Here is a 26,044-nt window from a genome sequence, read left to right as displayed (position 1 = left end):
TCGTGTCCACGCCGGTCAACAAAGATCTGACTGCACTAATTCCATTTTCCAGCGCTTGGCTGATAGTCATGGGGTATATACTGAGCAATTCTTCAAGCAGCATTTGAAATCTACATCAACACTTTATTTATTCACTAACAGCTGGTTGCTGTTCAGAGAGGGTGTTAGGACTAAAACTCCATACAACCTGAGAGTCACAGAGTCATACAGCACAGAACCGGGCCCTTTGGCCCATTGTGTCCACGCCAGTCAACAAAGATCTGACTACAACAATCCCATTTTCCAGCGCTTGGCCCATAGCCCTGGAGGCCATGGCAACAGAAGCAAATATCTAAATACTTTTTAAATGTTATGAAAGTTTCTGACTCAACCTCCCTTTCAGGCAGTGAGTTCCAAACTCTCACCACCCGCTGGGTGATAAACTTTCTCCTCAACTCCTCTCTTAACCTTCTATCTCTTACCTTAAATCTATGCCTCCTGGTTATTGACCCCTCTACTAATGGAAAAAGTGCCTTCCTATCCATCCTATCTATGCCCCTCATAATCTTTTACACCTCTCTCAGGTTCCCTCTCAACCTTCACTGCTCCGAGGAAAACAACCCCAGCATATCCAATCTTTCCTCTTAGCTCAGACCCTCCAGCCCACGCAACATTCTGGTAAATCTCCTCTGCACCCTCTCCAGTGCAATCACATCCTTCCTATAATGTGCTGACCAGAACTGCACGCAGTACTCCAGCTGTGGCCTAATAACTTCCCTGCTCTTGTATGTGCCTCGGCTAATAAACATAAGTATCCCGTGTGGCTTCTTAACCACCTTATCTACCCATCCTGCTACCCTCAGGGATCTGTGGATGTGCACATCAAGCTCCCTCTGATCTTCAGTACTTTCCAGGGTCCTACCATTCATAGTGTAGCCCTTCCCAAGTGTATTACCTCACACTTTTCCTGGTTGAATTCTATTAGCCATTACTCTGCTCACCTGACCAGTCCATTGATATCCTCCTGCAGTTTATGGCTATGCTCACTATTTACTACCCTACCAATTTTCGTGTCATCCACAAAGTTATTGATCATACCCCCAACGTTTAAGTCCAAATCATTTATGTACACCACAACCCAGGGCCGAGCCCTGTGGAACCCCACTGGAAACAGACTTCCAGTCACAGAAATATCTCTCCATCATCACCTCTGCTTCCTGCCTCTCAGCCAATTTTGGATCCAACATGCCAGTTTGCCTTGGATCCCATGGGCTCTTGCTTTCTTGACCAGTCTGCCATGAGGGGCCTTATCAAAAGCCTTGCTAAGGTCCATGTAGACCACATCAAATGCCTCTTCATTGCTGGTTACCCTCTCAAAAAATTCAATCAAATTTGTCAAACATGACCTTCCCTTACACAAATCCATGCTGACTATCCCTGATTAATCCGTGTCTCTCCAAGTGCAGATATATTCTATCCCTCAGAATTCTTTTTAGTAACTTTCTCACCACTGAGCTTAGACTGACTGGCCTGTAATTTCCTAGTCTATCCCTTCCTCCTTTTTTGATAATGGGACAATGTTAACAACCCTCCAGTCCTCTGGCACCTCACCTGTGGCCAGAGAGGAACCTCCTCACTCTCTATGTTAATTTCTTCTAATATTTCACAGTCCTCCACCCTGATATCTATACTTGCGTCGTCCTTTTCCATTGTGAAGACCGACGCAAAGTATTGATTGAGGACTGCGCCCGTGTCTTTCGGGTCCACACACAGATTACCTCTATGGTCCCTAATTCACCCTACTCTTTCCCTAGTTATTCTCTTGCTCTTTATATATTTAAAAAGCCCCTTTGGGTTTTCCTTTATTCTACCCAACAATGCTTTCTCATGCATTCTCTTAGCTTTCCTAATTTCCTTTTTAAGTTTCCCCCTGTACTTTTTCTACTCTCCAGGGACTCTGCTGTATTGAGCCCTTGGTATCTGCCATAAATTTCTCTTTTTTTTAATCTTAACCTTTATGTCCCTTGACATCCAAGGTTCTCCAGACTTGGTACCCCCCCTTTGTCTTTACGGGAACATATTTGTCCTGTACTCTCACTATTTCCTACTTGAGTGCCTCCCGCTGCTCTGACGCAGTTTTATCTGCAAGGAGCTGCTTCCAGTCCACTTGGGCCAAATCGTATTTCATTATGAGCCTTCATGAATCTTGCGACTATGAGGGTCTCACGAGCAGAGTTGCCTTGTCTGGCCAGTGTGATGGCCTCATCACTGGCATTCTCGCCTCTGAAGACCTCATCACCCACATCCCCTTCAACGTCCTCCTCATTGGAGGAGGCGTGCAGCTCTTCCATCTCCTCCTCTGCTAGGTCCTCCCTCTGTTACAGTGTCAGGATATGTGGTGCGCAGAAAGCTATGATGATGCGCGACACCCTCTGTGGACTGTACAGCAGTGCTCCACTGCACTTGTCAAGGCACTGGCTTGTCAACTGCAGTGTTCTTCCAGGATGTCCAGGGTGTGTTTTTAGGGTGTCCTTGTATGGTTTATACTGACCACTGTGCCCTGAGACAGTTCCCCACAGAAAACTTGCTTGGGAATCTGTGGTCATCCATGTGGGAGACATTGCCTGATCATCTAAGTCGAATTTTCTGGAGGGTGGTTTCCATGCGGTTGTGTCCAGCAAGCTGGAGGACCTTGTTTTTTTGTCGTTTTGTCCTACCATCGAATTCTCATGATGGACCTCAGATGTTTTTGGCATTTCAGACCATTGATGTGGCACCCATAACAGACTCAGGATTCTGCACCATACAGCAAAACAATGGTGTGGTAGAGTTTAATTTTAGTCTTCAGCTTAATGTCGTGCTGCTTCCAGACATGATCATAGAGTAGGCAAAACTTGCTTTCTGGATGTGTGCATGAAAAGCTTCATCAATAGTGTCATCCCTATTGAGCAAACTACCAAGACATGAGATTTCTTTTATCGCTTTAAGACTGGAGGTATCAATGGGTATGTCTGGTGATTCATCGTGTGTGCCTGGTGCTAACCGAAACATAACTTTGCTGGCAGGACTCAAGGATTTTCTTGCAATTGTCTGGATGTCTTCCTTGTTGAGAACAGATAAAGCACAGTCATCTGCATACAGAATCTCTCTGATTATTGCCTCTGTGACTTTGGTGGAGGGACGCTGTCTGGAGAGATTGAAAAGCTTCCCTGAATGGAACCTATTGTTGATGCCTAAAGGCACATCTCTGATGACTCCCTTAAGTACTGCAGCAAAGAAGTGATTGAAGAGCTGGGGAGCCACGACACATCCTTGCTTTGCATCACTGGTTATTGCAAAGGCATCAGACATCTCGCCACAGGCACAAACATGTTTGAACATGCCATCGTGCAGCAGGCACAGGATTTTGATCACTTGTTTAGACATGCTAGCTTGGAGAGCAAGTGCCATAGAGACCTGGTTGACTTACACTGTATAAAGCTTTAGTTAAGTCTATGAACAGCATATATAGATCCTGATGTTGCTTTCTTGCACTTTTCTTGTACTTGTCTTGCTATAAAAACTGAATTGGCTGTCCCATGGTGAGCCCTAATGTGGCTTTGGATCCCAGTTACAGATCTGCAAGGTTTTCCACAGTGTGGGCAAGGATGAATTGTCTGATTTTGTTGGGACTCGCCAGATTTTCTAGCCTTTTGTCCTTTGCTGCTTGTAGAATTTTGTTTATTGAATCTTGAAGATCACATGCAGTATGAGCAGCCTCTGACATGTTTTCCAAATATAACATTTGACCTGTGGCATTGTCTTTAGGAGAAAGACTGGATTTTTATTTATTTTTAATTCTTACCGTGGAAGAAAAGGCCTAGTCGGAATTAAGGGGGCTTTTTTGGCCAAAGGGGTTCCTGGAGTGAGTTGCTGCAGTGCAGCTTGTAGATGGTACACACTGCTGCCGCTGTTCATCAGTGATAGAAGGAGTGATTGTTTGTGGAAAGGGTGCCAATTAAGTGGGCTGCTTTGTCCTGGAAGGCATCAAGCTTTTTGTGTGTTGTTGGAGCTGCACTCATCCAGGCAAGTGGAGAGTATTCCATCACGCTCCTGACTTGTACCTTGTAGATGGTGGAAAGGCTTTGGGGAGCCAGGAGGTGAGTTATTCTCTGCAGAATTCCCAATCTCTTACTTGTTCTTGTAGCCATAGTAATTATATGGCTGGTGCAGTTCAGTTCCTGGTGAATGGTAACCCCCCCCAGGGTGCTGATAGTGGAAAGATTCAGTGATGGTAATGCCATTGAATGTCAAGGGGTGTTGGCTAGATTTCTCTCTTGCGGCTGACGGTTATTGCCTGGCACTTGTGTGGTGCAAATGTTACTTGCCACTTGTTAGCCCAAGCCTGGATATTGTCCAAGTCTTGCTGCATTTGGACATGGACTGCTTCAGTATCTGAGGAGTCTAGACTCAACAACTTCAGTGCATTGCTGCATTCTACCTTCTGTAGGCTTGAGATCATCCAGACCTCGGCTGTTTCTGCTTTAACTCAGACCAAATTCAGATATAATTTGGTGAGTATGACTATGTCAGTGTGTTGCTAGTCTGTGGAACAGCTCTCCCAATTTTGGCACAAGCCCAAGTTAGTAAGGAGGACTTTGCAAGGTTGATAGAGCTGAGTTTGCCATTGTCTAGGTCAATCTGTCTAGTTTCAATTCTTCTAGGCTTCATAGTAGTTTGACACAACTAAGTGACTTTCTAGGCCATTTCAGAGGAAACCAGATTGCTGTGTGTCTGGAGTCACGTGTAGGTAAAGATAGCAGACTTCTTTGCATAGGTGTTGGTTTTTACAACTAAGATGTTGATTTTAAAATTCTCATCCTTGTTTGCAAATCCACCCCCTCCACCACGACCTCACCCCTACCTTTTTCTGTAATCCCCTATGGCCCAACAACTCTCTGCGATATCTGCACTCCTCTGATTCTGACTTCCTGAACATCCCTGATTTTAATCACTCCACCATTGGTGGCTGGGCCTTCAGCCGTCTAGGCCCTTTTGAAATTCCCTCCCTAAACCTCTCCACACCACTACCTCTTGTTCCTGCTTTAAAACTTTGACTAAGTTTTTGGCCATCATATGAACTCTGCGTTCACCACCATGGCACAAACCATCATTTCATGAGGTGGAAGGCTGACAAAGGATTTCAAAATTTACCGAAAAGCAAACTAAGTTGTGAAAAGTGATCTTAAAATCCTGAAATCCAATGGCACATGAAGGTCTTTAATTTATTTAGTTGCCTTGAAGTGGTATCCTTGATGACAGCCTTTTCCTTAGTGATGTTATTCAGTTAAGTAGAATCATAGAGCCATGCAGCACTGAAGGAGGCCAATCAGTCAATCATGCTTGTGTTGGCTCCCCGAGAGAGCCACCTATTAGTCCCGCCACATTGCTCTTTCCCCAAAGCACTGTTTTCCTTTTTAAGGATAGTAATTCCCTTCTGAAAATTACTATTGAACCTGCTTCCATCACCCTTTCAGGCAATAGATTCCAGATCATAAAAACTCATTGAGAAAAATTATTTCTTGTCAATTCCCCTCTGGCTTTCTTGCTGATGATCTTAAATCTTTTTCCTCTCACTACTGACCCTCCGACCAGTGGAAACAGTTTCTCCCTATGTACTCTATCAAAACCCCTTGTAATTTTGTACATATGCAACTATCAAGGGAAGGTTTCCCTCCTTCATCTTGATGCTTACCTTGAGAAGGTGGTAGTAAGCTATCTTCTTGAACCACTGCAGTCCACGTGGTGTAGGTAAACCCGCAGTGCTGTTAGGAAGGGAGCTCCAGAATTTTGACCCAGCAACAGTGAAGGAACATTAGAAGAAATTAACATAGAGAGAGAGGAAGTACTAGCGAGTTTAGTGGATAAACCTGCAGGCCCAGATGAGATGTATCCCAGGCTGCTGAGAGAGACAAGGGAAGAGATATCAGGCAGGACTGCTCACACCTGTCAGTCATTTCATTGGCCTGTTTTTAAGAATAATTCACCAAAATGCCAATGTTGGATAATATCCGCCATGGCATGTTAAATTCATGACCTTGAATTAATTTGGAATGAATTTTTGAAGGGCAGTAGACAAATTAGCAGAATACAATATGCCCACAAAAAACATAAATCGTATAAGATTGTATTGAAACATATGTCAAACGGTCTAACTTTTACAATATAATGCTACACACGTGCCAGAGAAACAGACAAGTTAAACAATGTACCTTGGTTACCAGCCCAGGAGTTAAACTGAAATACAGAGCTGGCACATTAAAGCTTTTCAAGCGTAGCACGTAGTCCTGGACCTTGGAATGTGCTCGGCCATGAACAATACTCTGCACTGGGAAGCAAAGGAGTTTCTGCTGAGCAAAGCACTTATTTCACTGAGTTCATGGTACTGCAGCTGTTGATGTTTAACTCCGTGTCTTTCCCTGGGAATGGCCTGTACTGCACAGAATCCAGCGTCATGGAGCTGTTCCGGGTGAACCTCAATAAAAATGACTGCAACTCTCTCCAGAACTTCTTTGAAAGGGGGCATTCCACAAGTTGGTGTACAACAGTCTCTTCTCTTACACAGCCATGTCGAGGACAACTTGCAGATGAGGTAGTCTCTGTACATGTAGCAAGGGGCTAACAGGGAGGGACGTTGTCACCACCAGCTAAACGATGCCTTGGTGCTTGTTTGAAAGTGCTGGAACGTATCATTCTGTCAAACGGCTTTTACAGTCTTCTCAAGGCACCATCCGACAAGATCCACCATCTCCTTTCCCCACCGGGCCTCGAAGGACGTTACCTGCCGATCCCTTCCTGAATGACCTGTTGTCAAAGCGGTTTCTCTGCGTAACATTTCCTACTGTGCTGTGCTCATCACCCAGTGCACATCATAGCTGTCCAAAGACCCACCTACATCAGCCCATTCCACTTGACTGATTGGCGGCAGCTTCAGCCACTGGACTGCCTGCTGTGCGTTCAGTCACACTGCAAGGCTGCGCTGTTAACTTGAACCATGATGGATACTGGTCCAAACTGAATAAAGACATTGCAAGGGGTGGTGAGTGCTTCCATCGGTGACTGCGCCTTGTCCACTTTTCACAAGGAGATTATACAACTTATCCAGTGGTCCAATTGTTCTGCAGCCCCCTAAGATGCACATTAATTTTCAGTGTGCGGCCAAGGGATGAAAAGTTCTGGAGCATTTGGTGGCATTTTCATGTTTTTGCGTTGTTTGAGTGGGCAGAAAAGCTTCAGAGGCCCAACTCCAAGCATGTCAATGGAGCTGCTGCTGAATGGTCTCAGCTGTGGAAGAATGCTCACTTTTGACAAGCTTTTCAAAGTGCCTGGCTGCTTCACTCAACCTCCCCCACCATCTACCACCCAACACACCGGCATGTGCTTGTGTACTTTCATCAGTCTGTGCTGCCTTGGACCCCACCGGCCCCACCTGCACTGGAGTCCTTGCCTCGGCACCGCACTGAAAACCAGGTGGGGAAAACAGACTTGCCTGTACCCGTCACCGCCCCCCTCACCGAATGTGTGACGCCTCTCCCTTGATGTCCTACAGGTGATCCTTGTGAACACTATGCAAGATTGTGTGCACTCACCTCTGAGTTCCCTTTGAATTTAGGTACCTTTTAAAGGCAGTTATAAATCACACTGTTCTGAAGTCACGCCAACGTGGGAGGTAAATTTGATGTGGTGGGCAGGGTGGGGGGGGTGATTCTGGCATCCAGACTCAGTGATGAGATGCAAACGCATAAAAGTTAAGTTCCTGACGTTGGACAGCAGGAAACGTGGTCCACCATCGACGGGTGGAGCAGATATCACAAATTGGTTTCACACGGCGTAAAGCCGATTTTTGACATTCTCGCCATTTTGTCCGCGCATGTCACCAAACACACCTGCTGGCAGCAGGAGTGGAAAATTTCTGCCTAGGGGTGTCTGTGAATAAATCTTTGAAATTTAATTATCAATTAACGTAATTTTTCCACTGCTAATAGTTGGCGGGCAGGCAAAAAAGCCAAGCAGTCTTTGCATTTTTTTGGAAACCTCATCCACAGGCGGGATGAAGTTTCCAAAAGCAAATAAAAATAAAATAAAAACTTTAATTTTTCATTAATAGCATGTCCCTGCTCATGTGACAGAGTCATACGAGGGGACATGTTTTATTACATTTTAAAAAAATTATTTTTTTATGTATCTCTTCATCCCCCTGAGGCAGCTCCGTGCCTCAGGGAGTTTACGCAGCGCTCACTCGCGTGCAGCTGACTCGCACTACCCCCTCCCCACACCTGCACAGGCAGCGCTCAGCACTACTGCTCGTATTTCATGCTGAGCGGGCCTTAATTGACCCACCAGCATGAAGTCGCAGTGTGATGCCGATTGCAAGTAACGGTCGACTTCCCCACCGAGCCCGCCAACGGCAAAATTCTGCCCTATGATTCAAAATAATATGTACGCCATAGCTATGCAAAGTATTCCAAGTGTGGTCTGAAAAAGGCTCTCCATAACTTCTCTATCTTTCAATTCTGATACTCTAGAAATGAACCCAAGTGTTTGTTTTTTTTTAAATGGCACTATTAACTTGCCTCACTATTTTTAATAATTTGTGTATCTGTATCACTTGATCCCCTTTGATCAGCCACTGCACTGAGACACGTATAAATTTATGATAGATAAATAACTGTGATGCATACACACAAATACCTACCCGACCATTGCTAACAACAGCCTCCTGACCAGGTAGCAGCTTCAGAACATCTTGACAGAACAATTGATGGGTGCGAAGGAAGTCGACTCCAATGGTGTTGTACTTCTTCTCAAAGGCATCGTTATCCATTCCCTGGAGCAACAGTGATGAATCATTTTAGCTTATTAATTAAGTGACAATTTTCTGGAAAGAAAATGTCTGGCTCTTTCCAAACATATATTTGGGACCATCTCTAAACATAGAGTCTGACAATAAAATACAAATCTTGAAAACCAATTAGAGTTGTCTTTGACCAATCTACTTAATAAAAGATGAAAGGTACATGGACTAAAAATGTAAATATTGCTATGATCTGATGCCTGCTGTAAAAAGGCACCTCTGTTAACTATTCAATCAGTGAAGGTATTATTGACATATGGTACAAATACAAACCACACAACATTAATTTAGAATGTATATGTTGTAACTGGAATACTGTTCACACTTCAGCACTGTGGAAGCATTTAAATAAATCAAGTTGTAATATTAATATGGCTGAGTGTGTAGGAAAACATAATGCCCATGAAAATATTTGCCCCTGGATATTACCAATTTGCAGGCTGACTGTGTTTCATTGCATTTTCGTCAGTGTTTATAAAAAGGTTCATAAGCCTGATTAATTATGTAAAAAGAAAAGATTTGGGACAAAAATGACGATGGTATACAGAGCAAGTGGAATGCTGTAATTCAAACAGACTAACTAGGATTGTTTATATATTTGTTCATGGGGCATCACTGGTTAGCATTTATTGCCCATCACTAACTGCCCTTGTTCAGAGACTCATTTAAGAGTCTACCACATTGCTGTGGGTTTGTAGTCATTTGTTCGACTAGGTAAGGACAGCAGATGGGTTTTTTTTTTACAACAATCGACAATGGTTGCATGGCCATCATTAGACTTTTAATTCCAGATTTTTATTGAATTCAAATTCCACCAGCCATAGTAGGATTCAAAACTGGGTCCACAGGGAATTACCCTACGTCACTGGGTTACCACTACCCCACCGCCTCCCCTGGATAATGTTTTCCATAAAGGTGCTATGTAATGCATTATATATTAATAAATATAGTATTTGTAATATTGCTGTTTTGGTACAGGTCAGAAAACTTCCCCTCAGTCTCGCTGATAACTTGACATGGCTTTGATGTACAAGTACAAAGGCTCTGCGCTGGCATAAGGGACTGAGAGACAATCATTCTGATCACAGCATATTTCCGAAGTGGAATAATGTTAAAACACCTTTGAATTTAGTTTTTATATTTCAGAATTTTTATGCTGCTTTTGGGTGAGGAACTGTAGAACAAATCTGTAGAAGGGTGTGAGAAGATAATCTTCCAAATCAGTATTCTTTTAACAGATAATATCTATCTGATTTCTTGTCCACTTCTCTTACCCCCATGGGGGAAAATAATTCCTATATCTGGTGGTTAAGATATTTCAATGAATGTAGAAACCCACATCTGGCGCAGTTGTTTCCAGATCTATTGTGACCGTGCCAAGAGGTCTTCCCTGTACCAAATTCTTCTAGGGCAGATAATAAATTCTTTGTTGTTAAGAGAGCTGAACAGCAAATCATCTTGCACCAAGGTATTGCAACATTGATCAGAAATGGGAGAAAGACATGCCAAAACTCTTCCACCAGGGGATCAATAAACCATCAAACTGGGAAATGAGTTCGACTGGTTTTGGATGATAGTTGTTTGTTTAACACTGAGAATTGCTGCAGGGCATGTTAACTCCCATCCCTTCCCACTACCCGCAAAAGGGGTGGATTTGGGTCAGGTAGGGCATTAAAATGTAAAAAATCTCAAACTGGGAGGCAGCCTCAGACTTTCACCAACTTTCAGTTTTAATGGAGGCAGGATGAGAGGATGGGTAGGTGAGCAACTCACCTCCAAGAGCGGGTTGCTTATCTAAACAATTTAATCAGGCTGTCTGCTCAACAATTATCTATGTTTCAGTTTGTGCTGGCTGGCTGAGCTTCCCAGGCCTCGGGAAACTCAACCACTAAAGGGAGACGAGAAATACTTCAAACAAGTCAAATGCTTTCCCAGCACTGCTTGCGGGTCAGGAGGAGCTGGAGGGCTTAACTTCTGCACCCTCCAACACCGGTCAGCCAAGAAAACTTGTCAACTCACTCGTGATCAGAAAACGCCCCACACTCTCCATGACCCCCCTACCAATCTCAGGCAAAATCCCCACAATCGGTGAGGGGAGGGCAGTTCCTCACCCCCAATCTCTCCCTCTGATCTCTTGCTGACCGCCTCCATCTCTTCCTCCTAACCCCCATTTCTGGCCCTAATTTTGGTCCAACTCCCTGAGATCATTCTCCCAAACCTCCACACATGCCACGCTTCATCCCCACCTTGCAAGTTCTACCCCAAGCAGTAGGAAGTCTGGGCTGAAGGAGCTAGGGAGGGGCGAGGAAATGGAGGGGCTTGAAAATTAAGATGAGAATTTTAAAATTGAGGTGCTGTTGCATCCGGAACCATTATAGGCCAGGCAGCATACGGTGATGAGGTTTGGTTTGAGTTAGGATGTGGCAGTAGAGTTTAAGTTTATGAGGGGTTGAAGGTGAGAGTGTGACTAGGAGTGCATTAAAAAAGTCAAATTTAAAGGTAACAACGGCATGAACGAGGGTATCAGCAGAGTGGAAGCAGGCGATGTTATGGAGGTGGAAGTAGGTGGTCATAGTGACAGTGTGGACATGTGATTGGCAGCTTAATCTTAAGGTCAAATATGACACCATGGTTCTAAATAGTCTAGTTCAGCCTCAGGCAGCAGCTGGTTCCCTGGTTACTTATGGAAAAAAAAACCTAACAATGACATCAGCACTCGGGGAGATGCTGATTGGTGGGTAGCTGGTGAGTTCTTTTTTTTTAAACAAAAAACAGAAAATGCTGAAAAAACTCAGCGGGTCTGGTAGCATCTGTGGAGAGAAACAGAGTTAACATTTCGAGTCTGTATGGCTCTTCTTCAGGGCTCTAAAGGCCTTGAAACGTTAACTGTTTCTCTCTCTACAGACGCTGCCTGGCCTGCTGAGTTTTTCCAGCATTTTCTGTTTTTAATTTCAGATTTCCAGCATCCAAAGTATTTGGCTTTTATTTCAGAGTTCTTTTTTATATAAATCTGCAAGGAATATTTAGTTTATTTCAGTTCAGTTTTATTTAGTCTAATAAATAGAAGTATTGGACCACAGTGCCGTAGAGTGCACAACCATATGGTAACTCCAGGATGCTTCGTATGTCCCGGACAACATGTGCAGGATGTGTCATCAGCTGGAGAGTGGAGGAGTGGGGCTGCAGTAATTATAGTTCAGATAAATGTAGGGCTATATCTTTAAGAAGAACCCTGTAAGATGTTGTAAGATCACATGATCTGCGTAAACAAATGTGTTAGCAATGCGGGGAACCTCTACAAGGGAGTTCGTCTTTAGCTATGGAGTTTGATGCACATATGTAGTTGCTGCTGCTGTCTGTACCATAAAGTTAAATGTTTCCACTAAGAAAAGTTGTCCGAAGTTCAACTCTATAACAAACTGGCAATGAGGATAAATCAGATTCGGTGCTGTACCTTGCCCAGCAATTGTAAGTATCTAAGATAGTTAAAAACAAAAGAAGATATGCTCATCTGAATGCCACAGTTTGGCAGAATCAATCCCTTTGAGCCTGCCATAGATAATTGGTCTCAATATATAGGATGTCTTGTGTCCTTCTTTCAAGCAAACAAAATCATGGGGGAGGAAAAGAGAGCAATTTTCCTGAGTATTTGTGGGAGCAAAACCTACAGCTTAATTCGAAGTTCGACAGCCCAAGGTGCCCCAGATTCAAAGGCTTTCAGTGAACTAGTGGACCTCGTTAAGGGACATTTTCAACCCAAGGCCTCAGTCACAATACAGGGGTTCAGATTCAATTCACGGATCAGAGACCCAGGGGAGACAATTGCCACCTACATGGCGAAATTAAAACAGCTAACGGAATATTGTGATTTCAGTGAAATTCTGAATAACATGCTAAGAACTAGTTTAGTATATGGCGTGCAGGGAGGCACAATTCAGCGAAGATTGCTGGCTGAAGTAAATCTTGCTTTTAAGAAAGCGTTAGTAACAGCGCTGGTGATGGAAAACAGTGTAAGGGATTCACAAGCAATTCAAGGGGTGCAAAATGGTGCTGTTCTCCAAGTTAGGCTGGGAACAGTCAGCCGAGAGTGGTGTAAAAAGCCGGGCCTCCCTCACGAAGCGGGAAACAGCCCCATGCTAACCAAAAATTGAGAGGAAACAACTTGGCAACTAAATCGAAAAATAACTTTCATCGACGTGGAAACAATCAATCTTCTAGCGATTGACAATATAAAAAAGTAGAATGTTATTTTTGTCACAGAAGTGGATACATAATGAGACAGTGCAAAGCAATATTTAAACAGATCTCCAAACAACAAATGAAGTCCAATGATATCCATAGCGTAGAATCACAGAATCTCACAGTGCAGAAGAGGCCCTTCGGCCCATCAAGTCTGCACCAACACGTGAGAAACACCTGACCTCCCTACCTAATCCCATTTACCAGCACTTGGCCCATAGCCTTGAATGTTATGACATGCCTAGTGCTCATCCAGGTACTTTTTAAAGGATGTGAGGCAACCTGCCTCCACCACCCTCTCAGGCAGTGCATTCCAGACCGTCACCACCCTCTGGGTAAAAAAGTTTTTCCTCACATCCCCCCTAAAACTCCTGCCTCTCACCTTGAACTTATTCCCCCCTGTGACTGACCCTTCAACCAAGGGGAACAGCTGCTCCCTATCCACCCTGTCCATGCCCCTCATAATCTTGTACACCTCAATCAGGTCACCCCTTCATCTTCTCTGCTCCAACAAAAACAACCCAAGTCTATCCAACCTCTCTTCATAACTTAAATGTTTCATCCCAGGCAACATCCTGGTGAATCTCCTCTGCACCCCCTCCAGTGCAATCACATTCTTCCTATAATGTGGCGACCAGAACTGCACACAGTACTCCAGCTGTGGCCTCACCAAGGTTCTAAACAACTCCAACATGACCTCCCTACCTACTTTTGGAATCTATGACTCGATTGATAAAGACAAGTGTCCCATATGCCTTTTTCACCACCCCACTAACGTGCCCCTCTGCCTTCAGAAATCTATGGACACACACGCCAAGTGTTTGTTCCTCAGAACTTCCTAGTGTCATGCCATTCATTGAATACTTCCTTGTCAAATTACTCCTTCCAAAGTGTATCACCTCACACTTTTCAGGGTTAAATTCTATCTGCCACTTATCTGCCCATTTGACCATCCCGTCTATATCTTCCTGTAGCCAAGACACTCAACCTCACTGTTAACCACCCGGCCAATCTTTTTGTCATCTGCGAACTTACTAATCCTACTCCCCACATAGTCGTCTATATCGTTTATATAAATGACAAATAATAGGGGACCGAGCACAGATCCCTGTGGTATGCCACTGGACACTGGCTTCCAGTCACTAAAGCATCCTTCTGTCATCACCTTCTGCCTCCTACAACTAAGCCAATTTTGAATCCACCTTATCAAATTACCCTGTATCCCATGTGCCTTTGTCTTCTTTAAAAGTCTCCCATGTGGGACCTTGTCAAAGGCTTTGTTGAAACCCATGTAAGCCATATCAACTGCACTACCCTCATCTACACACCTGGTCACCTCCTCAAAAGATTCAATCAAATTTGTTAGGCTTGACCACCCTCTGACAAAGCCATACTGACAATCCCTGATCAAACCTTGCCTCTCCAAGTGGAGATAGATTCTCTCCTTCAGAATTCTCTCCAATAGTGAGATGTGAGACTCACTGGTGTGTAGCCCCCTGGCTTATCTCTACAACCCTTCTTAAATAGCGGAAACACATTAGCTGTTCTCCAGTCCTCTGGCACCTCCCCTGTGGCCAGAGAGGAATTAAAAATTTGAGTCAGAGCCCCTGCGATCTCCTCCCTTAGCAGTCTGGGACACAAATCATCCGGACCTGGAGACTTGTCCACTTTTAAGCCTGCCAAACCTCCAGTACCTTGTCACTCCCTATATCAATTTGCTTAAGAATCTCGCAGTCTCTCTCCCCAAGTTCGATACCTTCATCCTCATTCTCTTGGGTGAAGACAGGCGTGAAGTATTCATTCAACACTCTAGTGATGTCCTCTGGCTCCACCCATAGATTGTCTCCCTGGTCCCTTATGGGCCCAACTCTTTCCCTGGTTATCCTCTTCCCATTGATATACTTATAGAATATCTCGGGATTTTTCCATGCTTTTACCAAAAGAAGAGCCAGATACAACCAATTCAGACATTTATTCATTATTCAACAGTGCATGTGAATGGTAAATTATTAAGAATGCAAGTAGACACGGATGCTTCTACCACTGTAATAGCAGAACACACTTTCAGTTATTTAAATAAAGGTGATCAACAATTAAATTTGGAACAAACATCTGCTAAGCTGAAAACGTACACAGTTGAAGAAATCCATGTAAAAGGTGCAAGGAACATATCTTTTTATTTTCTGTTGGGCTGTGGTTTAGAACTACATTGGCTGCAGTTTAAAAGACATGTTTGCTGGAACAGGAAGAGAGAAAGATACAACGTTGCAGTCCTGGAACAGAGTGTGCCATGAAAGACAGGATGGGGCCAGAAAGGAATCCTGGACCAAGGCAGCTGCCTGACAACAGGATTTTAATTGGCTCTGACCAGGTGACCAGGGTTTGTTTGAGAAGCAGTGCAGGAGAAAGCTCCTGGTCTGCAAAGAGGGAACATCTAAAATTTCTTTCCCTCACATCTCTATATGTCCCTCTCTGAGGAAATCTCAGTAAAAAGGAAAAAGGGGAAACCACTGTTAGAGACATTGAAAAGCAAGTTCTCAACCAGTGAGCTAATATATTGAAAGTGCTGGAAGACCACCTCGTGTCATCAACAAGAACTGAAAGGAATTTGGAAGACATCGATCAAAATCGACCCATCGAATCCTGTGCTCCGGAATTGGTGCTATTGAACTGTTTTATCCCATCCTTAAAACTGATATTTTGTGTGTGTGTGTGTGTGTGTACAGGGTTTTAAGAAGGTGGTAGAGTTTAAGTTATAGTGTTAGAAGTTAGCTGTTCATATTTCTTTCTTTTGCCACTGGTTAACGGCAGTTTGTTCAATAAACAGTTACTTATTAATAATTACAACCTGGTGCTTGTATTCTGTTAACCTAAATTAAACAGTTAGGTAGAATTGGGGCAATCTGGTGGTTTGATCAAACTTTTCACATTTGTCATGGCTCGGGGAACAGTGGGGCTTGATATTACAGCGACCTATCCCCAATGAGTCGTGACAAAGTTTGGGGACTCAGAACAAAAGGTAACAATGATTTGGGTGTAGATTTAGTAAGTAATAAAAGCTAAAAGGAAACACCAGGTTTGTATTGTCAAAAATAAGATGGCACTGGAAACTGCAAAAGCTTTCTAGGAAGTGAATGAAATATCCTTGACGATTTTACAAAGGATCCCAAAATCCAGGTTAATTGAATTGGCAAGTAAATTAAGAGTAGGATTGCCTGCCGAAGCTATAAAGGCAGAAATAATCGAAGGGATGGCACAACTTTTGAAATTGCAAGGAACCCCCAAGAGACCGAGCTGTCCAAGGGGTGGTTCATTGGAATGGGCTCAAATTCAGTTGCAAATGAAAAAAATTGGAACCAGAGGCAACAGAAAGAATTCCAAAGAGAAAGAGGCAGAAAGGGCAGAGAGAGAAAAGGAAAACAAGAAAGGGAATTAGAAATGCGAAAAATTGATCTCCAGAAGGAAAAGTTGGCAATGGAAGAGAGAACAAAGGAGAATATGTACAGTTTTGGTCCCCGTATTTAAGATAGGCATTGAGGGCAGTTCAAAAGAGGTTCAATAGGCTGATTCCTGAGATAAAGAGGTTGATTTATCAAGAACGGCTAAACAGGTTAGGCCTTTATTCATTAGAGTTTAGAAGAATGAGGGGTGATCTTATTGAAACGTACAAGATTCTGAGAGCTTGACAGGGTAGATGTTCAGAAGATGTTTCCATGAGTGGGGGAATCTCGAACTCAGGGACATAGTTACAGAATAAGGGGAGGCTCATTTGAAACTGAGATGTGAAGGAACTTCTTCTCTCAGTGGGTAGTGAATGTCTGAATTCTCTACCTCAGGGAGTTGTGGAGGCTAGATCACTGGAAGTATTTAAAGAGGAGGTAGATAGATTTTTGAAATATCGGGAAGTTGAAGGCTATGAGGAGCTGGCACGCAAGAGGAGTTGAGGCTTAGGGCTGATCAGCCATGATCTTATTGAATGGCAGGGCAGGCCTGAGGGGCTGAATGGCCTACCCCTTCTCCTATTTCTTAAGTTATGTTCTTATGTTATCTCTGTAACCTGCTCTCTCTGAGGAAACCCCTGTAAAATAAAAAGGGGAAAACCACTGTTAGAGACATTGGACAGAAATGTTTGCTCGGTGGGCAGGCGCGCGTCTGTCCCGCTTGAATGCGAGATGATGTGTGTTGATGTTGGCCAAGCGTGCTAATGTCAACGCGCAGTGGGGCAGTAGTTCAGTCGGTGGGCATGTGCCGACCTGTTATCAGTTATCAATTAATGTAAGTTTTTACGCAGCCTTTGCACTTGAGAGTCACATGGGAGGACATGTTTCATTACATTTTTATTTTTAAAATTATCTTTATATATCTTTTCATCTCCCTGAGGCAGTTCTGTGCCTCAGGGAGATTGTGGAGCGCTCACTCGTGCACTTGTGCAAAGCTTGCCCTCAGCCCACTTGCCCTCCTGCACCCGCTCACCCCCGGCACAGGCAGCGCTCAGTGCTGCTACTTGCGTTTCACGCTGGGCAGGCCGTAATTGGCCCGCCAGAGTGAAATCGCGGTGCAGTGGCGATTGCAGGCAGCGGTCAGCTTCCCAACCGCCCCCGTTGATCACCTCCACCAAGGGCAAAATTCCGCCCATTGAAAAGCAAGTTCTCAACCAGCAAACTAAATAGTGTTGGAAGACCACCTCGTGTCATCAACAAGAACAGAAAGGAATTTGGCAGACATTGATCAAAATCAACCCATCGAATCCTGTACTTTGGATTGGTGCTATGGAACTGTTTTATCCCACCCTTAAAATCTATGTTTTATGTATGTTATGCGTTGTGTGTGTGTGTGTGTAGGGGTTTAAGAAGGGGGTAGAGTTTAAGTTGTAGTGTCAGATCATATGTAGTGTCAGTTCATATTTCTTTCTTTTGCTGCTGATTAACGACAGTTTGTTCAATAAACAGTTATTTACTTCTTAAGTTTACAAACTTGGTGCTTGTATTCTGTTAACCTAAATTAAACAGTTAGGTAGAATTGGGGCAATCTGGTGGTTTGATCAAACTTTTCATATTTGTTGTAGCTCAGGGAACATTGGGGCTTGATATTACAGTGCACTATCCCCAGGGACTATCCTGGGAAGAGCGTCCAGCAGTCAGCATCATGGTGAAGCAGTCTGGGAAGAGTGTCCAGCAGTCAGCATTGCGATGAAGCAATCTGGGAAGAGTGTCCAGCAGTCAGTTCTTGTTGAAATAACAAGAGTGACATCGCAAGACAACGCGAGAGAGCAGTGGAGAGATCAGAACCAGTGTGAGTGCAGGGAAGCTTCACAAGTGACGTCAGCACAAAGGTGAGAGCTGATTGGTGAGTAGTAAGTAAGTGTTTTTCTGCAGTTTAAAATAGATTAAGCTAAGGAAAGGTAAGAGTTCTAATTTTTATTTAAAGAACATAAATAATGTAACTTTTTTTTACTGTATTTAACTGAAAGTAAGGGCTTTTTTTTCAACTAGAGGCATGACAGGGCAGCTCAGTCCTATGTTATGTATTGCCCGCAACATGTGGGAAGTCCTAGATGCACCTTGTGCTCTGACTGACCATGTGCGCAATAACTGCCACCAGCTGCAGCTACTTGAGCTCTGAATTTCGGAGCTTGAGCGGCAGGTGGAGGCATTGAGGTGCATCTGTGAGGCTGAGTGTTTCGTGGATAGTACGTTTCTAGACGTGGTCACCCCACAGCTTAGGGAAGTGCAGACAAGAGAGGGAACGGGTGACCATCAGTCAGGAGAAAGGTGTCAGGCAGGTAACTACAGGCCAGTCAGTCTAGCCTCTGTGGTGGGGAAACTGGAGCAATTCTGAGGGACATAATTAATCTGCACTTGGAGAGGGAGGGATGAATCAAGGACAGTCAGCATGGTTTTGTTAAGGGGAGGTCACGTCTGATCAATTTGACTGAATTTTTCGAAGAGGTGACCAGCTGTGTAGGTGACGGCAATACATTTGTTTGAGTACATGAGTACTCTACTTGGACTTCAGCAAGGCTTTTGATAAGGTACCGCCTGGGAAACTGATAATGAAGGTAAGAGCCCACGCGATCCAAGGCAATTTGGCAAATTGGATCCAGAATTGGCTAAGTGGCAGGAAGCAAAGGGTGATGGTCGTGGGGTGTTTTTGTGACTGGATACCGAAGTCCAGTGGGGTTCCACAGGTTTCAGTGTTGGGTCCCTTGCTGTTTGTGGTAAATATAAACGATTTAGAAACATAGAAACTAAGAGCAGGAGTAGGCCATTTGGCCCTTCGAGCCTGCTCCACCATTCATTATGATCATGGCTGATCATCCAACTCAATAGCCTGCTCCTGTTTTCTCCCCATATCCTTTGATCCCTTTCGCCCCAAGAGCTATAGCTAACTCCTTCTTGAAAGCATACAATGTTTTGGTCTCAACTACTTTCTGTGGTAACGAATTCCACAGGCTCACCACTCTCTGGGTGAAGAAATTTTTCCTCACCTCAGGGCTAAATGGTCTAGCCCGTATCCTCAGACAGTGACCCCTGGTTCTGGACTCCCCCACCATCGGGAACATCCTTCCCGAATCTGCCCTGTCTAGTCCTGATTTTATACGTTTCTATGAGATCCCCCCTCATTCTTCTGAACTCCAGTGAATATAATGCTAACTGACTCAATCTCTCCTCATATGTCAATCCCGCCATCCCAGGAATCAGTCTGTTAACCTTTGCTGCACTCCCTCTATAGCAAGAACATCCTTCCTCAGATAAGGAAACCAAAATTGCACAAAATATTCCAGGTGTGGTCTCACCAAGGCCCTGTACAATTGCAGCAAGACCTCCCTGCTACTGTACTCGAATCCTCTCGCTATGAAGGCCAACATACCATTTGCCGTCTTTACCGCCTACTGCACCTACATGCTTACCTTCAGCAACTGGTGTCCAAGGATACCCAGGTCTCGTTGCACATTCCCCTCTCTCAATTTATAGCCATTCAAATAATAATCTAGCTTCTTGTTTTTGCTACCAAAATGGATAACCTCACATTTATCCACATTACACTGCATCTGCCATGCATTTGCCCACTCACTCAGCTTGTCCAAATCACACTGAAGCATCTCTGCATCCAACTCACAGCTCATCCTCCCACCCAGCTTTGTGTCATCTGCAAATTTGGAGCTATTACATTTAGTTCCCTCATCTAAATCATTAATATATATTGTGAATAACTCAGATCCCAGCACCGATCCCTGTGGTACACCACTAGGCACTGCCTGCCTTTCGGAAAAAGATCCGTTTATTCCTACTCTTCATTTCCTGTCTGCCAACGAGTTTTCTATCCATCTCAATACACTGCCTCCAATCCCATGCGCTTTAATTTTACACGCCAATCTCTTATGTGGGACTTTGTCCAAGTAAATCACATCCACTGGCTCCCCCTCATCAACTCTACTAGTTACATCCTCGAAAAATTCTAGTAGATTTGTCAAGCATGATTTCCCTTTCATAAATCCATGCTGACTCTGTCCGATTCTGCCACTGTTTTCCACGTGCTTAGCTATTAAATCTAAGAAATGGCTGACCAACTAAATACATACTTTGGTTCTGTCTTCACAAAGGAGGACACAAATAACATACCAGAAATATTGGGGAGCACAGGTTTAGTGAGAGGGAGGAACTGCAAGAAATCAGTATTAGTAGGGAAATGGTATTGGGGAAATTGATGGGATTGAAGGCCGATAAATCCCCAGGGCCTGATAATCTACATCTCAGAGTACTTAAGGAAGTAGCCCTAGAAATAATGGATGCATTGGTGGTCATCTTCCGAGATTCTGTAGACTCTGGAACAGTTCCTACAGATTGGAGGGTAGCTAATGTAACCCCACTATTTAAAAAGGAAGGCAAGAGAAAACAGGGAATTATAGACCAGTCAGCCTGACGTCAGTAGTGGGGAAAATTCTAGAGTACTCTGGGATGTATTTAGTTGGTCAGCCATTTCTTTGTTCCCCATTATAAATTCCCCTGTTTCTGACCATAAGGGACCTACATTTTTCTTCACCAATCTTTTTCTCTTCACATACCTATAGAAACTTTTACAGTCCGTTTTATGTTCTCTGCAAGCTTACTCTCGTTGTCTTCTTTCCCCTTCTTAATCAATCCCTTGGTCCTCCTTTGCTCTTTTGCTGAATTCTAAACTGCTCCCAATCCTCAGGTCTGTTTTTTTTTAGGCCAACTTTTTGCCTCTTCCTTGCATCTAATACTAATACCAATCTTTAATTTCCCTTGTAAGCCATAGTTTGGCTACCTTTCCTGTTTTACTTTTGCACCAGACAGGAATAAACAATTGTTGCAATTCACCCATGGGCTCTTTGACTTGAATGTAGGAGGGCTGATCAGTAAGTTAGCGGATGACATGAAAATCGGTGGAGTGATAAATAGTGAGGAGGAAGATAGCCTTAGATTATAGACGGGCTGGTCAGATGGGCTGATCAGTGGCAAATGGAATTTAATCTGGATAAGTGTGAAGTGATGCACTTGGGCAGGACAAACAAGGCATGGGAATACACGATGAATGGTAAGACCCTGGGAAGAATCAAGGATCAGAGGGACCTTGGTGTGCATGTCCACCAGTCCCTTAAGGTAGCGGGGCAGGTAGATAAGGTGGTTAAGAAGGCATATGGGATACTTGCCTTTATTAGCCGAGGCATAGAATATAAGAGCAGGGAGGTTATGCTGGAACTGTATAAAATGGTGGTTAGGCCACAGCTAGAGTAAAGTGTAGTTCTGGAATCTGCATTAAAGGAAGGATGTGATTGCACTAGAGCGAGTGCAGAGGAGATTTACCAGGATGTTGCCTGGGCTGGAGAGTTTTAATTATGTGTAGAGATTGGATAGACTAGGGTTATTTTCCCTGGAGCAGAGGAGATTGAGGGGGGACATGATTGAGGTGTATAAAATTATGAGGGGCATAGATAGGATAGACAGGATGGAACTTTTCCCCTTGGTGGAGGGATCAATGACCAGGGGGCATAGATTTAAGTTAAGGGGCAGGAGGTTTAGAGGGGATATGAGGAAGAACTTTTTTGCCCGGAGGGTGGTGGGAGTCTGGAACTCGTTGCCTGAAAGGGTGGTAGAGGCAGAAACTTTCATAAGAAGTATTTGGATGTGCACTTGCGATGCCATGGCATACAAGGCTATGGGCCTAGTGCTGGAAAATGGGAGTAGAATAGTTAGGTACGTGTCTGACTGGCGCAGATTCGATGGGCCGAAGGACCTTTTTCTCTGCTGTAGACCTCTATGACTCAGTGAGTCGTAACAAAGGTATCACCAGAGCAACTGTTCATATTAGACACCAATCGGCATAGCTACCAGTGATGGTATTAGAAAGCAGAGGACGAAGCCTTCTAGGTTGAAATTAGTTCAGGGAAATTAACTGTGATTGGCCACTGGGATTTCCAAACAAAGCAGGAAGAGTTCCTGAGTTGGAAATGGAACAAGGCAAGGTATTTTCGAAAGGGGCTGGAGAGTCCAAGGACCACAACAAGATGAAAAAGCAGTGTGTAGCCATTCAGCAACCTGAAGAGATGAAAATTGTCTAAAACAACGACATGGAAGAAAAGCAGAAGAAACTCAGGAGATTGTGCTGAATTACAGAATTCAAGATGAAGCAAGTGAGCTTCACAAAGAAAAGGAAAACCTTTTTAAAAGACCTTCACATATGACAAGAATCCCTGAGGTCAAAGTTTGTACCTCTGAAAAACTGCGAATAGAAACAGGAAGAATTTAACATCACTCTGAACAAACTGAAGAACCAGTTGGCAGAGAAGACAATGTTCAGGATTCCAGAAGGAAGCCAACAGATACAAGAAGGAGACAGAAGAGCTGAAGAATCAGATGAATGAAGCTAAAGAGGCCTTGAAAGGAAAAATGGTAGAACTTTCCAAGATGCGAGTAGATAATGAAGTCATGGTTAGCTCAACCACTGAACTAAGGCAAGTTTAGATTTCACCTGAGAGAAGTCTGACCGACAGTGAAGTCAAAATGAAGGACGAGACTAAACTCTGCTAGAAAGAAGACAGAAAGGAAGGAGGTTCTGAAAAAAACAATAAAAGGCAGGTAAAAGTCACCAGGTGATTTGTTGGACACCAAACTTGCTCGTTTTCAATTTCACTACAGAATGCTCCCGACACTACAACAGGAGCAACACCTGCAGAATTACTGATGAGGCGCTGTCTTCATACAAGACTAAGCCTGATACTTCTCAATTCGGAGGGGAAGGTGGAGAAAAGTCAAGGGAATCAAAAAGTGACTCATGATTTGCATAGTCGTGAGCGACAATTTACTGTTGAAGAAGCAGTATATGTAAGGAATTTTGGTGGAGGACCGAAGTGGTTACCTTGGATAACGAAGGATATTGTGAGATTATCAAAAAGAAAAGGGAAGCATTCGTAAGGGCTAGAAGGCTGAAAACAGATGAAGCCCGTGGAGAATATAAAGAAAGTAAGAAGAAGCTTAAGCAAGGAGTCAGGAGGGCTAAAAGGGGTCATGAAAAGTCATTGGCAACCAGGATTAAGGAAAATCCCAAGGCATTTTGCACATATGGATAAAGCAAGGGGGTAGCTAGGGAAAGGGTGGGCCCACTCAGGGACAGAGGTGAGAATCTGTGTGTGGGGCCAGAAGAAATGGGAGAGATACTAAATGAATACTTCTCATCAGTATTCACCAAAGAGAAGGACTTAGCAGTCAATTTGTCTAGGGAAGAGTGTGTAGACAGCCTGGATCATGTTGAGATCAAAAAAGTGTTAGGCGTATTGAAGAATATTAAGGTGGATAAGTCCCCTGGGCCAGGTGGGATCTATCCCAAAGTACTGAGGGAGCCAAGGGAGGAGATTGCTGGGGCCTTGACAGAAATCTTTGTATCCTCACTGGCAACGGGTGACGTCGCAGAGGACTGGAGAATGGCCAATGTTGTTCCATTGTTTAAGGGTAGCAGGGACAATCCAGGAAATTACAGGCCGGTGAGCCTTACGTCAGTGGTGGGGAAATTATTGGAGAAGATTCTTTGTGACAGGATTTACTACCATTTGGAAGCAAATGGGCTTATTAGTGAGAGGCAGCATGGTTTTGTGAAGGGGAGGTCGTGTCTCACTAACTTGATTGAGTTTTTCAAGGAAGTGACAAAGATGATCGACGATGGAAGGGCAGTGGATGTTATCTACATGGATTTCAGTAAGGCCGTTGACATGGTTCTTAATGGCAGACTGGTACAGAAGGTAAAGTCGTACGGGATCAGAGGTGAGCTGGCAAGATGGATACAGAATTGGCTTGGTCATAGAAGACAGGGTAGCAGTGGAAGGGTGCTTTTCTGAATGGAGAGCTGTGACTAGTGGAGTTCCACAGGGATCAGTACTGGGACTTTTGCTGTTTGTGGTATACATAAATGATTTGGAGGAAAATGTAACTGGGCTAATTAGTAAGTTTGCAGATGACACTAAGGTTGGAGGAGTTGCAGATAGTGAAGAGGATTGTCAAAGGATACAACGGGATATAGATCGGTTGGAGACTTGGGCAGAGAAATGGTGATGGAGTTTAATCCGGACAAATGTGAGATAATGCATTTTGGAAGGTCTAATACAGGTAGGAATTATACAGTAAATGGCAGAACCCTTAAGTGCATCGACAGGCAGAGGGATCTGGGTGTACAGGTCCACAGGTCACTGAAAGCGGCAATGCAAGTGGATAAGGTAGTCAGAAGGCATATGGCATGCTTGCCTTCATCGGCAGGGTTATCGAGAATAAAAGCTGGGAAGTCATGCTGCAGCTGTATAGAACCTTGGTTAGGCCACACTTGGAATATTGCGTGCGATTCTGGTCACCACATTACCAGCATGATACAGAGGTGTTGGAGAAGGTGCAGAGGAGGTTTACCAGGATGCTGCCTGGTCTGGAGGTTATTAGCTATGAGAAGAGGTTGGAGAAACTCGGAATGTTCTCACTAGAGCGACAGAGATTGAGGGGCGACTTGATAGAAGTTTACAAAATTATGAGTGGCATGGACAGAGTAGATAGTCAGAAGCTTTTTCCCAGGATGGAAGAGTCAATTACTAGGGGACATAGATTTAAGGTGAGAGGAGAAAACTTTAGAGGAGATGTGCGGGGCAAGTTTTTTACGCAGAGGGTAGTGAGTGTCTGGAATTCGCTGCCAGAGGAGGTGGTGGAAGCAGGTACAATAGTGGTGTTTAAGAGGCAGCTTGACAAATACATGAACAGGATGGGAATAGAGGGATACGGACCCCGGAAGTGTAAAATGTTTTAGCTGACAGGCAATATGATCGGCGCAGGCTTGGAGGGCCGAAGGGCCTGTTCCTATGCTGTACTTTTCTTTGTTCTTGGTAAGTGTGTTCTGTGACCGGACCATTGTCGTACCCGTGCAAGTGGAGGGCCGGATCACCTGTAAGCATGTGGATCATTTAAGAAAAAGAGAGATACCCCACCTGTAACCATTGTTAAACCTGTGGTTCTTGTTGAAGTGGCTCAGCCAAGGACAGACATGCCTGATGTCTCTGTTGGAGTGGATGACACTGAACTGCATGTGCCTAATGAGGTACCTGATATTAATACAGTTCCAGAGAATGTGGTTCCTGCCAAAGAATCTGAAGTTGTGGAGCTGCAACATTCCACACGATTCAGGAAACCATCTGAAAGGCAGAACTTGTAATTTCATGACCTGTGTAAACATTGTAATGTCATGAGATAAATATCCTTGTAAATACAAAATGTACATAAAGGTAAAGGGGAGGAATGTAGTAATTATAGTTCTGATAAACGTCTGATATAGCTTTAAGAAGAATCCTGTGCTGTGGGATCACATGATCTGTGTCAGGCAATGAGTTAGCAGGGTAGGGAGCCTCTTCAAGGGAGTCCTTCTTTAGTTAAGGAGTTTCTTGCA

The 26,044-nt window shown here is 44.0% G+C and overlaps 1 protein-coding gene across 4 annotated transcripts in view; it reads right to left on the bottom strand.

Moving 5' to 3' along the window:
* The window catches only part of uggt2 (UDP-glucose glycoprotein glucosyltransferase 2), a 437,193-nt gene that overhangs the window by 164,137 nt on the left and 247,012 nt on the right, over nucleotides 1-26,044 (bottom strand). For all 4 annotated transcript variants that reach the window (XM_041199272.1, XM_041199273.1, XM_041199274.1 and 1 more), the window contains exon 23: nucleotides 8,714-8,845. In XM_041199272.1, the coding sequence (XP_041055206.1) occupies nucleotides 8,714-8,845 (132 nt within the window). The remainder of the gene's footprint in view (nucleotides 1-8,713; nucleotides 8,846-26,044) is intronic.

The sequence above is a fragment of the Carcharodon carcharias genome, chromosome 11, assembly GCF_017639515.1.
Source record: "Carcharodon carcharias isolate sCarCar2 chromosome 11, sCarCar2.pri, whole genome shotgun sequence".
NCBI lineage: Eukaryota > Metazoa > Chordata > Chondrichthyes > Lamniformes > Lamnidae > Carcharodon > Carcharodon carcharias.
The sequence above is the reverse complement of the archived record's forward strand: the minus strand, read 5'-3'. Positions and strand labels throughout refer to the sequence as shown.